The sequence below is a fragment of the Ictidomys tridecemlineatus genome, chromosome 1 (assembly GCF_052094955.1).
Source record: "Ictidomys tridecemlineatus isolate mIctTri1 chromosome 1, mIctTri1.hap1, whole genome shotgun sequence".
In the NCBI taxonomy this organism is placed as follows: Eukaryota; Metazoa; Chordata; class Mammalia; order Rodentia; family Sciuridae; genus Ictidomys; species Ictidomys tridecemlineatus.
In genome coordinates this window covers 86,014,110-86,027,359 of record NC_135477.1, presented here as the reverse complement: position 1 = coordinate 86,027,359, position 13,250 = coordinate 86,014,110, and the positions used below count along the sequence as shown (strand labels likewise).

Sequence of the window (13,250 nt, the reverse complement as noted above, 5' to 3'; positions counted from 1 at the left end):
CATCCTGTCACCTTGGGATTAATTTCTTCTTCTCTCTTACAGGATAAAATGCCAGAAGTTCGGCAGAGTTCCTTTGCCCTATTAGGTGACCTGACTAAAGCTTGCTTTCAGCATGTTAAACCTTGTATAGGTATGAATATTTTCTGCCGTGGATGTGGGTTTTTTTAAATTATTTTTACATTAGGTTTGCTTTTTACTAAATTTTATTAAAAATTTTTGTGGAATCTCAACGTTTATATAAGTATATAGTTTTACTACTGGCCAATGTAAAGGTGCTTTCATCAAAGCAGGTAGGATGTGGGAACTCCAGTTTCCTTGAGCTCACCGTCTATTCAGCAGCCCTTTAGGCATCCTGTGACTGGAAGAAATTGTGAGTAGTACCAATTTAGAATTAACAGACATGCCCACCAATGAAGCCTTCATACTGAGTGCTAGTCAGGCATCTTCATAAGTAGCCTCTTTTTTGGTAGTGGTACCCAGAAATAGTATCAGGTTTTCTTCTTTAATGCACCAGCATACCTTTTCAGATATCTAGGAAATTTTAAATAAATATCACTTTTAAAACAAATGATGGGTTGGGCACAGAGCTCAGCAATAGAGTTCTTGCCTGGGTTCTGGTTGATTCCTAGTACTACAAAATAAATTATATATATTTGTTTTTAATAGCATAGCACTTATCCTAACCTTTTATGAAGATAATAAGGGATTCCTTAAATATTGTAATCTCAGTTTCTCAAACCTATGGTCAAGTGATTTGAGTTTTTTTGTTTGTTTGTTTCCTTCCTTTCTGTAGTGATAATTATTTATAATATGTTATTTAAACCTAATTTAAAACACCTACACGGCTTTTTACCTGCTATGGTTGTGCTTTTGAATAATAATAATTTCTAGACTTTGAGTAATAACATTAGGATATGTTAAGAGCCATACTAAAGATTTAAACCCAACCACTATAAAAATATAATGAATGCTTATATTGTGGGGAGCTAGTCATACAAATATTTATTACCTATTATTTTTTAATTAAAGATAATTTTTAAACTTTTTATTAAAATTTTTTAAAACAATAAAGTATAATAAGCTTTCTATTACTGTGTCAGTATATGTACAATTTTGTCTCCTCTATGCCACTATCCATAGACAGAAGTACTAAAAATTCTTTTCATTTGTTTCTGCTATTAAACCAAGGATTTTTGTTGTTGTTGTTTTGTTTGTTTTGTCCTAAATAGTTTGTCATACTCTGTATTTTACTAATTGCATCTCTCTGGTGCCATTGAAGATACTTCTAAGTTTTGTATTTAATAATACATTGGCATTCAGATCTAGAGACAGGTTCAGTGAGATTCCAGGGTAAGTGGTATTGTGTACTTTCTTGAAGAGGCATTTGATATCTAGATTTCATTTAGTTTGTTTTCTTTTTTGTAATGTTGTCAATCATAATGAGTATTGTCTAGATTAGTGGTTCTAGTGGGGCAATTTTGGTCTCGAAGGAATATTTTCCACTATGTTGAGGCAATTTTTTTAACATTAGGGAGGTGTTTTACTGGTATTCATTGCATATAGGCAGAAGGTATTTGTAAATATCCTATAATAGATGAATTAAATATCCTGTAACACATCCTTTCCCCTATAACAAAGAATGATCTGGCCCATTGAGAGAAATCCTATTTTATGGTTCTGGAGGCTCATATGTAATGAGAGCCTTCTTATTGTATCCCAACAGTAAAAGTTTTTACTGTTTACATTGGCACTTAGATCTAGATTCAGGTTTAATGAGATTCCGGGATTCTTGTCCTTTTATCAGAAATCCATACCAACAATAACATTATTAATCTATTCATGATTAAATGAATAGATCTAATCATTCATGAATAGCAAAGCCCTTAGGATCCAACCCCCATACACACACTTTTTTTTTTTTTTTTGTACCAGGGATTGAACCCAAGACCTTGTGCACGTGAGGCAAGTGCTCTATTGCTGAGCTACATTCCAGCCCTTTTTTATTTTATTTTTTTGAGATAGGGATTTTTTGCTGTCTGACCTCAACCTTGTGATCTCCATGCCTAAGCATCACAAGTAGTTGGTATAACAGCTATGCATCACCATGCACAGCCTGTTAAACTTCCCACCCCACTCTCCCCAACTCATTTCCTTTTTTTGGTGGTGTTGCTGGGGTTTGAACCCAGGGTCTTGTGTATGCAAGGCAAGCACTCTACCAACTGAGCTATATACCCAGCTCATTTCTTTTCCTTTCTTTCTTTTTGGTACCGGAATTTAACACAAGGGCACTTTTCTACTGAGCTACATCCCCATCCTTTTTTATTTTTTGTTTATTGCTGAGTTGCTTAAGTTTTCATTTAAGTTCGAAGTCTGGCTTTAAACCTTTGATCCTCTAGTCACTGGAATTATAGGCATGTACTGCCACACCCAGCAAGTTTCCATCTCTTAATACCATCATAGGGGCAATTAATTAAATTTTGGCCTGAGTTTTGGAGAAGGCATTCAAACCATTGCAACCCACTAATTTATCAAGAGTTAAAAATTTATTATGCTGGGCATCCTGGCCCACGCCTGTAGTTATAATAGGCCAAATATGGTGACATTCCTGTAATCCCAACAATTTTGGAGACTGAGGAAGAGGATTACAAATTCAAAGCCAACTCAGCAGCGTAGCTAGGCCTTAAGCAATTTAAGATCCTATCTCAAAATAAGAACAAAGAAAGCTTGAGGATATGTCTTAGTGGTTAAGCACCCCTGGTTTTGATCTCTGGTTACTGCCCCCCATCATGATATTCTCATTCTTTATTTAATAGTGAGAATATTTGTAAAAGAGGCATTTGCCATATTAATTGTTACCCTGAAGTACAAATCATGTAAGAGGTACAGGGTAATTACTTGATTGCTTCTCTTTATTTATCAATTTTCAAAATAACTATTTGATTCCCAGCATCCTCCAAGGGTATCTTTTGTGTTTTAGCTTGTGTGTGTGTGTGTGTGTGTGTGTGTGTGTGTGTGTTTTAACATCATTATGAAGTCATAATCAAATTGTCATGCTGCTAGCAGTGGAATTTGAATCAAGTTGGTCCCTGGGTTTTTTTCTGTTATAGCAAGACTGTCTAGACTTATTTTGCACATTTCCTTCCTTTTCCTATAATGAGATATTTCTTTGCAAGCCCTCCTTTCTTTTAGTGGAAAGTAATATTAAAAGACTTCAAATTGGGCACTAGAGTGAAAGTTGCTTTAAAACCAAAGTCATGGATTGTTTTGTTTATTTTTATTATTATTATTTTTTTTTTTTAGGAAAATTCCTTTTTTATCATGTTTTCTGTACTCCTTCCCGACCCCAGGGGCATTTAACCATTGAGCCACATCCACCAGCTGTTTTTGTATTTTATTTAGAGACAAGGCCTCCTTAAATTGCTGAGGCTGCCTCTGAACTAGCCTCCCAAGCCGCTGAGATCACAGGCATGTGCCATTGTGCCTGGCTGTGTTTTCCTCACTTTTAATTTGAATTTTCTTAGTCTCACAAAAAGATTACTCGATTTCTAAAGATAACTAAAATGGGCCAAAACTCAGTTTCCTGGATTAATTCAAAATAAAAATTCAGTAGCCAGACAATTACCTCCTTCTGTTCCCTAAGATAAATTTTACCAACCATTAAGAAGTGTTTTCCAACAATTTCATAATGTTTATTTTATGGTAAAACATTTTTTGCCTAGATTTATGTTTCTACTGAGTAGGTTCCCTTTGAAATTTAATAGACTACTATTTAGAAGTTTATTACTTAGTTTTCTTTTTTTTTTTTTTTTTCAAGCCGATTTTATGCCAATATTGGGAACCAATCTAAATCCGGAGTTCATTTCGGTCTGCAACAATGCCACATGGGCAATTGGAGAAATCTCCATTCAAATGGGTAAGAGGTTTTCCACTCCCAGAAAAGTATAAATTTTTAGATTTAGACTTGTTAATGTTTTCATAATTGGTTTTTGCTTTTTTTAAATTTAATTAAAAATATTTGTGTGCATACATATATATAAAGCTATGTCACATTTAATAAGGGAAGCATAATGTTGTACACTAATGTTTTAACATTCATTTTTTTTCTCTTTTTTTTTTTCTTTTTTCTCTTTTTGTGGGATGATCTAGGTATAGAGATGCAGCCTTATATTCCTATGGTGTTGCACCAGCTTGTAGAAATCATTAACAGACCCAACACACCAAAGACGTTGTTAGAGAATACAGGTACCATATAACTGAACTGTTATGGTGAAAAGAAAATTAGTTGTCTTTTAATATTAAGATGCGTAGAGAAACCAAAGCAATAAACTAGCTTTAAAAACTCAGCTTTTTATATTTATTTTGAATTCTCACTAACAAAAAGTATTCTTTTAACTACATTCCATAACCAGTTTTCGGAAACATTTGAAAAATACTTTTTCCTCCCCTATTTCCATGTTTTAATACTCCCTAAAATGGATTCCAGCTAACTATTGAACTGTATGAATTTTGCTTTTTTAATTAATCCAGAGTGTAACTGAGAGATGCAAAGTGCTGATTTTTTAATCTATGAAAATCTGGCCAAAAATAGATTGCAATTCAGTGACTAGCTGGTTAACTGTGGCGTTTGTATTTTGTATTTCATCATAAAATTTCCTTCAGTTGGGAACTCATGCAGTTCCTTATAGGAGTTTTATTTAGGAGGCTTGTTTCTCTTTTGCATTTACCGAGAGCATGTTTATATTAAAGAGTACCTTCCATACTATAGAACACACTTAGGGTGATTGAGGCCTATTTTTTCCATCATCCCTGATTGTTGCTAATAATGAAAGATTTAAGTTCTGTATTCATTCAGGCACATCCCTTTCTTTATATCCTAACATAATTCTAGTAATTTATTCATAGTCAATGAGGTTCTTACCAAATACTGAACAAAGAGTAAAATAAGGTTTTCCAAATTAGAAAGGTTTTCCAAATAAGAAAGTTTGTTTTCAGAGACACTTTAATTTGGTATTTTTAAATTATAGAGTTGATTTTTGTCTTTACGTAATTAAAATTGACATTGTTTATTGGTATGGAAGGAAATCTTTTAAATATGAAATGGTTATCTGGCTGTTTGGCTGTATGGGTACTGTTTACTTCACAAAGTTAATTAGATTTTCTTGTTGAAAAGTGAAAGTCTATTAGGATGGTTATGAAACCTTGTCAGACTTTTATCTCCTTAGAATGCAGTACCTATACATGACATTCAGATTTGAAACACTTGCCATTATAAAATTATTGTTGAACCTAAACAAAACTTCCTATTTATTTTAAATGTGAATGCATAACTGCAAATAAATGTTGAGTGTAATGTATATTAAAGTTTCTTGTGGGATATCAGCTGATGAATTTGTTATTTAGTTCCTTTAGCAAATTGGCTTTATATAGAAGATCTACATTTATATATGATTATGTCAAGTAAATAATAAGGTAATTGATAATACTCAGTTTGATGGATTCAATCAAACTGAGAAACAAGCTTGATATTCATTAGATTACTTTTAACTGCAAGTGACTACATAAAATTCTGTCTTCTTTATTCCTTATCCAAAAGAGAGTGGGTTTTTGATTATTAAATGAAAATCATTATCTATAGTTTTAGCAATTTAATTACCATTATCTCACTATTTCACAAAACCAATTCCTTAGTATGCCATTATTGCTTTTTTTTCTAATTAGTATATCCTACACTGAACTTTTTCAATGGACCATCATCTGCTTTATCGCATGTTTCATTGGATTGTTCATACTTGCCTGTTTAATGAGAATGTTGCATAGTTTGTGTCTTTTGAACATAGGTTTTCTTTCTCTTGCTTCATATGAATCTGCTGAATTTTAGTATTATCTGTGTAGTTTGCTTCGAGTAATCCTTAAACATTTTTCTTTACTCCCCCCACCCCTTTTTTTATGAAAGGTTAACCTGTAAGTTTTTGAGAGAACACCATTAAAGCACTTCATGGTTTGTTTTCTGTTTGTATTTTTTCCCGTTGTGTATAAATGTATTTATATGTATGTACTTTTGAATTGCAGAATGCAGTTCTAAATTGCACTTGTTTTAGGTCTTTGTAAGTTTCAGAGCTCCTGAGTTTTGATGATAAATGTTTGTCCCCTTCAAAATTTTTTAAAAATTAAATATTAGCATGCTATCAGTATAATGTGTTAACTATTTTATGTTAAACCTTTACTATAGTAGAGACAATATTTTTTTCCCTATGGTCCACATATCACGTGTCAGAACAGTGGACTATATTAGAATTTTATTTTAAATATGGTTTGAAATTAGTGGACTATTAACTTGAGTTTTCAGAGGTCTATTGGAATGGAATTTGACATAGTATAGCAATTTTCCAATCTATTCATTCACTGGGTAACATACTATTTAAAATATGACAATTGCTTTTGATATATCAGGCAACAGATACCTGCTGGCTTGTTGGAAAATGTTAAATCAAACTATATACTAGAAAAATTTGAATTAATTTTCTTAGATAATTTTCAAAGAATGAAATAATTTATAAAAGGAGGTACAGGGAAATGACAAGTAAATTTGAACTGTTATAGCTACAGAGACATGTTTGAAAATTCATTAATGTAATTATATTTACTAATTCTTGGGGGAAATGTAGGTTTCATATTAAATTCTGAAATTGACTGGCTTTAAATGATTCTCTAAATCCATTCATTTTAATCTCTCTCTTTTTTTCTTAAACTATTTGAGCAAGAAAAGCAATTCATCATGGTTTTTGGTGTTCTCTCAATCTTTAGAGTTTTTTTAATTCCTTTTGTTTTTTCTTTTTCCAAAAGTATGCCATATATGTTGCTGCCCCTTATTTAGGGGGTGGTAATAAACAGCACTGGTGAAATCTTATGTTTATTATCATACACAAATTCTGTTGGTTTCTGTTTCTGAGTTATTTGTTGTTTTTTCTTTATTTTTTCTCCTTCCCCCTCATTTGCTCATGTCTTGGTTGGCGTTTGGTGGTGTATAACCGTGATTGCGTTACCTTAGCAATAACAATTGGTCGTCTTGGTTACGTTTGTCCTCAAGAGGTGGCCCCCATGCTACAGCAGTTTATAAGACCCTGGTGTGTATTATTCAATCTTTTTTTTTAATTCATTTTTCTTCACTATTTCTTTCTCTTTCTATCTCACTTTTAGATATATTTTCAGTTGGTTACAAAATTCACAATCCTTAATCATTGCCAACCATGTGACTAATCTTGTCCTATCAGGTTTGTGAGGTTTTTTAGTAGCATCGTCATGTATATTTATTTTATGTTGTGGCTAACGACTAATTGATGCATGGGATAAGATTGTCACATGCTTGCTGTGTTAAAAAGCTTGATTATACATAAAAAGCATTTAAATATCCACCAGAAAAATTAAGATGCATGCAATTTCTATAAATTTAGGATTTTGCATTATGTTTCTTTTTTAAAATTAATTTGGAAACTTGGATTGCATTAAATACATGTTTAAATTTGTTATGTATAAAATCTTATTTGCTTGTTAATGTAAAAGTTAAACATCTACACCATAAGTTGTATAGTAATAGTTTATATTGTGGCAGTATACTCTATGTTCTGCTTCTTTCAATTGATAATCTTAAATTCAGATTGGTTTTAGTAGTGTTTAATGGAATACAAGTCAATACAATTTTCAAAATTTGATAATTTACTCTTTTTTTTTGGCTCTGGTTCATTAATACTTTAAATGAGCCAAATTAGTTGTCTGTGTAGTTGTAGTCTATTAAGAAAATATGAATTTCATTGTTTCCACTGCATTGAGATGAGATGTGCCCATTATACAGGAAGTATGAGAAACTGAAAGTTAAGCTTTCTAAAAAACACTCTTTTTAATATAACCATTATCTACACTGTGGTGCTTATTCCATTAAATACTGTCTATTAGTGTTATAATTGAAAATGCTTTTTACTTAAATGCTAAAAACAATTCTGTAATTCGATAGGTGTACCTCTCTGAGAAACATAAGAGACAATGAGGAAAAGGATTCAGCATTCCGTGGGATTTGTACCATGATCAGTGTGAATCCTAGTGGCGTAATCCAAGTAAGATATTCACAATGATTTGTTTTTAACTTTAATGTTCTAAGTAATAAAATTATTTGAGGGGTGATTAGGAAAGATTATAATAGCAGATTCAGAGAGTAAGGTTACATTCTTACTTGGAATCGGGCCAGGTTGGGGTTTTTTTCCATCTTTATTTAGGCTTTACTTATTTACTTGCTTTGTACATGCCTCCTGTCATGAATGTCAATCAGATTGCTGAATTTGAGGATATCTACAACAGTATCAAACTGTAAATCAAATTTACAAACAGTAAATAGAATACTGAATCAGCCATTGAAATTGCTTTAAATTTGTGAACTTATCATTTATTCATCCCTATTTTGAGCTTAAATTCTTGTTACATTTAGGCATTTTAATTATTTGGTATCAGTACTGATCCTGAGTCTAGTAAAGTTTATAGATTGAATTGCCAGTTTCCTGGACACAAAAAACAAAGGAGCATGTTGAACTCCACCATATGTGTGCAAAAAACAAAACTCGGGCTGCGGGAGACCTACATTAAATGCAAAAAAATAAAAAAATAAAAATCTTTACATTTTCAAGAGAAAGGAGCTTTTCGGCCTTTTTAATTGAGATTTTGGTAATTTTTATTTTACATGTAGTGTTTGTTAACTTGGTTTTAGAAATGCAAATTATTACTTAAAATTCAAATCAATGTGATTGATAGGCATTGAAAATATACAGCTTGGAGCTAGAAAAAGATCCATGAAACATTAATCACTTAATAATCAAATAAGCCAATACTACCTTGAGGTAAGGATCCTAGTTTCAAAATAACCTCCTAGTATTGTTTTTCAGTAATAAATGTTGTTTTCTCATGTGTCTTACCTCTGTCTATTAAAAGAAACATCTTTTTACCAGGTATTATTAGTTTTTAAAGGTAGTAGAAGTACCACAGTGGTCATAAAATCACTACCAACTTAAGAGTTGGTAGAAATTTGTTTGTTAACTCTTCATATTAATCACAATTTTTATATATTCTGTGTGGGTTTGTTTTTGTTTTGTTTTTGGCTCTGGGAATTGAACCCAGGGGTACCTAACACTGAAACACTCCTCTGCCCAAAAAAGACAGGATCTCACTAAGTTGCTGGCTGGCTTTGAACTCAAAATCCTCCTGCCTCAGGCCCCCAAGCTACTGGGATTACAGGTGTCCACCACCTTGTTTGGCCCTGTGTGTTTAAATTTTTAACATTATCTTTGGATATTTAGATAACATTAGAATCCTGATTTGAATAAACAATGAACTTAATGTAAATGACATTTGCTTAAATAATTGTTTTACACATTTTGGTAAATTTTTTTTGTTTTCTGAACTGAATGGTAAAATTTGAAGTAGTTGACGTGTCAGACCATTAGCAATATGTTGAATGTTTTATGTTGAATTGTTAATAGTTCATTACGGTAATCAAAATTGAAGAAATATTTCTATGAAATATGTCATGGTTCTTTTTTAATTTTGAAGGAGGGTCTTACTAAGTTGCCCAGGCTGGACTTTGAACATGAAATCCTCCTGTCTCAGCCCCCTAATTAGCTAGGAGTACCAGAGTGAGCCACCATGCTTGATCTTGTAATCTGAATAACCTGAGAGGTTGAGACAGGAGGATTTCGAGTTCAGAGTCAGCCTCAGCAATGACAAAGTGATAAGCAATTCAGTGAAACCCTGTCTCTAAATAAAATATAAAATCAGGCTGGGGCTGTAGCTCGATGGTCAAGGGCCCCTGAGTTCAATCCCCAGTACCCCTAGTTCCTAATATGTCAGATTAAGCTCAGTTGATATATATTTAGCTGGATTTAAGTTGTTTCTATGCTGAGTCAGGATTGAATTTATATGATTAATTAATCCAATAATTAAAATATTTTATTGGTATTGATATGGTACTCTCAGTGTGCTAAGCATTTACTGGGCAGGGATTTGCTTTTTTTGTTGTTGTTTTATGATATAATAAGACATTTATTTACATCCTAAATAATTACTTCTAATTCCTTATCTTCGTTGATTTTAAATTTGTTTTTCCCCTTTTAGCTATGAGTGTATCATGACATAAATTTTGAGTCTTGCATATTTTGAATTTTGCTAAGTTTGATAAATGTATTATCAATCTAAGATGTGGTTTTTGCCTGTTACAGGATTTTATATTTTTTTGTGATGCTGTTGCATCGTGGATTAATCCAAAAGATGATCTCAGAGACATGTTCTGTAAGGTAACTAATAAGTCTTCATGATGCATGGTAGGACTATTAAATTTCCAGTTGAAAGTTTGAAATTTTTTTTAAACATTTAGTTTAAATTTAGGCTCTTTACTCTGGGTAGATTATATGACCTTTGTTCTTAATGTAGAACTACGTTTGGTCTTAAAATATGGTGTGACTATCAATAGATCATGCACTTTGAAAATATTTTCCATTACTTCGTGTACAGAAAATAGCATATTTACAGGGATGGGGTGTGGTTCAGTGGTAGAGCACTCATTTAGCCCCTGTGAGACCCTGGGTTTCATCCTCAGCATCATATAAAAATAAATAAATAAAAGTATTGTGTCCAACTACAACTAAAAAATAAATATTTAAAAAAAAAAAAAAGGAAATAGCATACTTTCCAAAAATGGATGCTGAAATTTGAAGTATCCCCTAAAACTATTGAACAGAAATGAAATCAAGTAGTCTTCACAAGAATTGAGCCTACATAGTTCTTTGCTTTATTAGTGCCCCTTTTGATTAATTCCATTCATCACTCAGTTATAACAGAATATAAGAAATAAAATGCAGTTACACGTTTGCATCATCTGATACTGAAATTAGTGAGCTATATTTTCGGCCATGAGATCAAAACTTATATAGTTCAAGTTTGAAAAGACTTGGCGTGATAAGTCTTATTCATTGGGTAAATTCTGTGCCTTTTTTATTTGTTTGTTTTTAATTATTGTGATGTCCGATTGCTTAGAATAAATTTGTTTACTAGAATACTTGTTGGATTTTATATTTAACTAAAGTATATTTTGTGAGATGCTTTTAGGCAAGTTATAGTGGTATAGATTCTAACAAAGTCTGAGCTTACTACTTTGAAATGGATAAAATATTTGAAAAAAATCAATATTGTTTGATTTCAAAAGCTATACAGATCAGTTTTTCTTTTGTTAGTGATGAATTAATGGTTTTTCACTCTTTGCAGATCCTTCATGGATTTAAAAATCAAGTTGGGGATGAAAATTGGAGGCGTTTCTCTGACCAGTTTCCTCTTCCCTTAAAAGAGCGTCTTGCAGCTTTTTATGGTGTTTAATCTAGTACACTTAAGCTGCAGTCCCAAAATTAGGGGTAAGTTATAAGAAGTTTAGAAATTTTCAGGATGAAAAATTTAGGATTATAATCTAAAACTGTAAAAGATAATTAAAAGCTATTTGTTTTCTATAGGGTTGGAATAATATTAGACTTTAAAATTACCTACATAAAGGCTAGAGGGGGTTTTTTTGTGTGTTTTTGGTTTGTTTCTAAGAATTTTGTTTTTTTGTTTTTAAGAATTTTGCCCCACAAGGGGACTTGAAAGATTCTGTTTTCTTTTGTGGGAGTGGAAGGCCAAATCCAGTGAGAACTCTTTTTTTTCCCCACATTTTCTGTGTGTGAGATTAACAATTCCCATCTTTTAGCTTTAGTTTCTTCATTAAATTATGTTGAGGATCAAATACTGAACAGTTTGCAGTGGTATAACTTAGTATATTGTTTAGCACATTTAATTGGCTTAGTAAATGTTAGAAACATTAGCCTGTACAGTGAACCAGAGTTTTGACATTGTTCAGGTTTTGAAGATGAATTGAATCGAGACTGATTTGACTGGAAGCCAGAGGGTGTACTGAATGTGTTTACAGAAGGTGTACCCCAAATTGAATTGTACTCGACACTAGAGTTCTCCTTTGCTTGCTGCCTGTTTAATCTGATTTAGGTTTTGAATCTGGAAAAAATGTACTATCCAAGTTGTGGACTTTTGCAACCTTAAGGAATGTCTCAGGCCCTTTGCATAGTTATCCCACTTAGGTGTCAAGTCCTCAGAGGTGTTTTGTGGCTTTAGCATGCTTATTAGTTCACTGTTGAATCATGTGACTGCAGTAGATGAAATGGCTTTGTTTTAAAGGGTTCAACATTGAGTTAATAAGTTTTGATCATTTTCAAATTTATTATCTCTTTGGTCTCATCATAAATTAACTGTGGTGGTGATTGTTCTGAGACTGGTATTTTCAGTTTCCTAATTAGAGCTAAAAGTGGATCGGTACCTCTTATTCCTGCCTTTTTGTACTCCTCTCCCATTTTTTCAGAGGCAGGAGAAAAAGGGGGTTGCTGTACTTCTCCACAGATGCACTAATCACCCTCTGTGAATTCACATGAATATTCTTGCATATCCAAAGTTTGGCATGAGTGGGTGGTAGAGTTTTGTTTAAAAGGACCACTATCAGGTAATAGTTTATCCAATAATCTTATCTAATTTATTTATGTCTTTTTCACCACTGAAACTGTGTTAGGAAATTTCTCATCAGGAAAATCAACTGGCCTGAAAAAATAACCAAATAAAGTTGGGAAGAGTAAAAATTAGAACATTAAGAAGATGGTATTAAAACTTGCTTTTGTATATTTACTGAATGTACTGTCTATAGTGTAATGCACATTTCTGGTCCTTGTGGTGAAATATCAAACAAAAATAACTAATGCTTTTCTGGTTCTTGAAGTAAATTTTTGTTTCCATAGTACTGGGTTTACTGGAAAAGTGAGTGATGTTTTAATTCTCTGTAAGTAAGAAAAGTGATTGTCCTAAAGAAAGTGGTATTTAATTTTGAAGACAGTAAGGTAACTTATTATATAAAAAAATAACCAGTTCCCATTAGGGTTCATTTTGCCCCCCCCAAAAAAAAAAAAAAAGAATTAGATTGGTAACATTATACAAAGCAAATTTTATCTGTACAAAGTTTTGTGTGCCTCTGTTTCCTCAGAGATGAAGGAGGAAATAAACTAAACTAAACTACAACTAAAAAATAAATATTTAAAAAAAAAAGGAAATAGCATACTTTCCAAAAATGGATGGATTTTTTACATCCTCACTTTTCATATCTAATGCAGGTAACAATTCAGAGCCATAGA

The 13,250-nt window shown here is 32.3% G+C and overlaps 1 protein-coding gene across 3 annotated transcripts in view; it reads left to right on the top strand.

Annotated features, from left to right (window-relative positions):
• Tnpo1 (transportin 1) overlaps positions 1 to 13,250 on the top strand; it is a 90,089-nt gene that overhangs the window by 71,010 nt on the left and 5,829 nt on the right. For all 3 annotated transcript variants that reach the window (XM_078043765.1, XM_078043750.1, XM_078043761.1), the window contains 7 exons: positions 43 to 130; positions 3,815 to 3,913; positions 4,147 to 4,242; positions 7,049 to 7,124; positions 8,009 to 8,108; positions 10,257 to 10,331; positions 11,299 to 11,441. In XM_078043765.1, coding sequence (XP_077899891.1) covers positions 43 to 130; positions 3,815 to 3,913; positions 4,147 to 4,242; positions 7,049 to 7,124; positions 8,009 to 8,108; positions 10,257 to 10,331; positions 11,299 to 11,406 — 642 coding nt within the window. In that variant the 3' untranslated portion in view covers positions 11,407 to 11,441. The remainder of the gene's footprint in view (positions 1 to 42; positions 131 to 3,814; positions 3,914 to 4,146; positions 4,243 to 7,048; positions 7,125 to 8,008; positions 8,109 to 10,256; positions 10,332 to 11,298; positions 11,442 to 13,250) is intronic.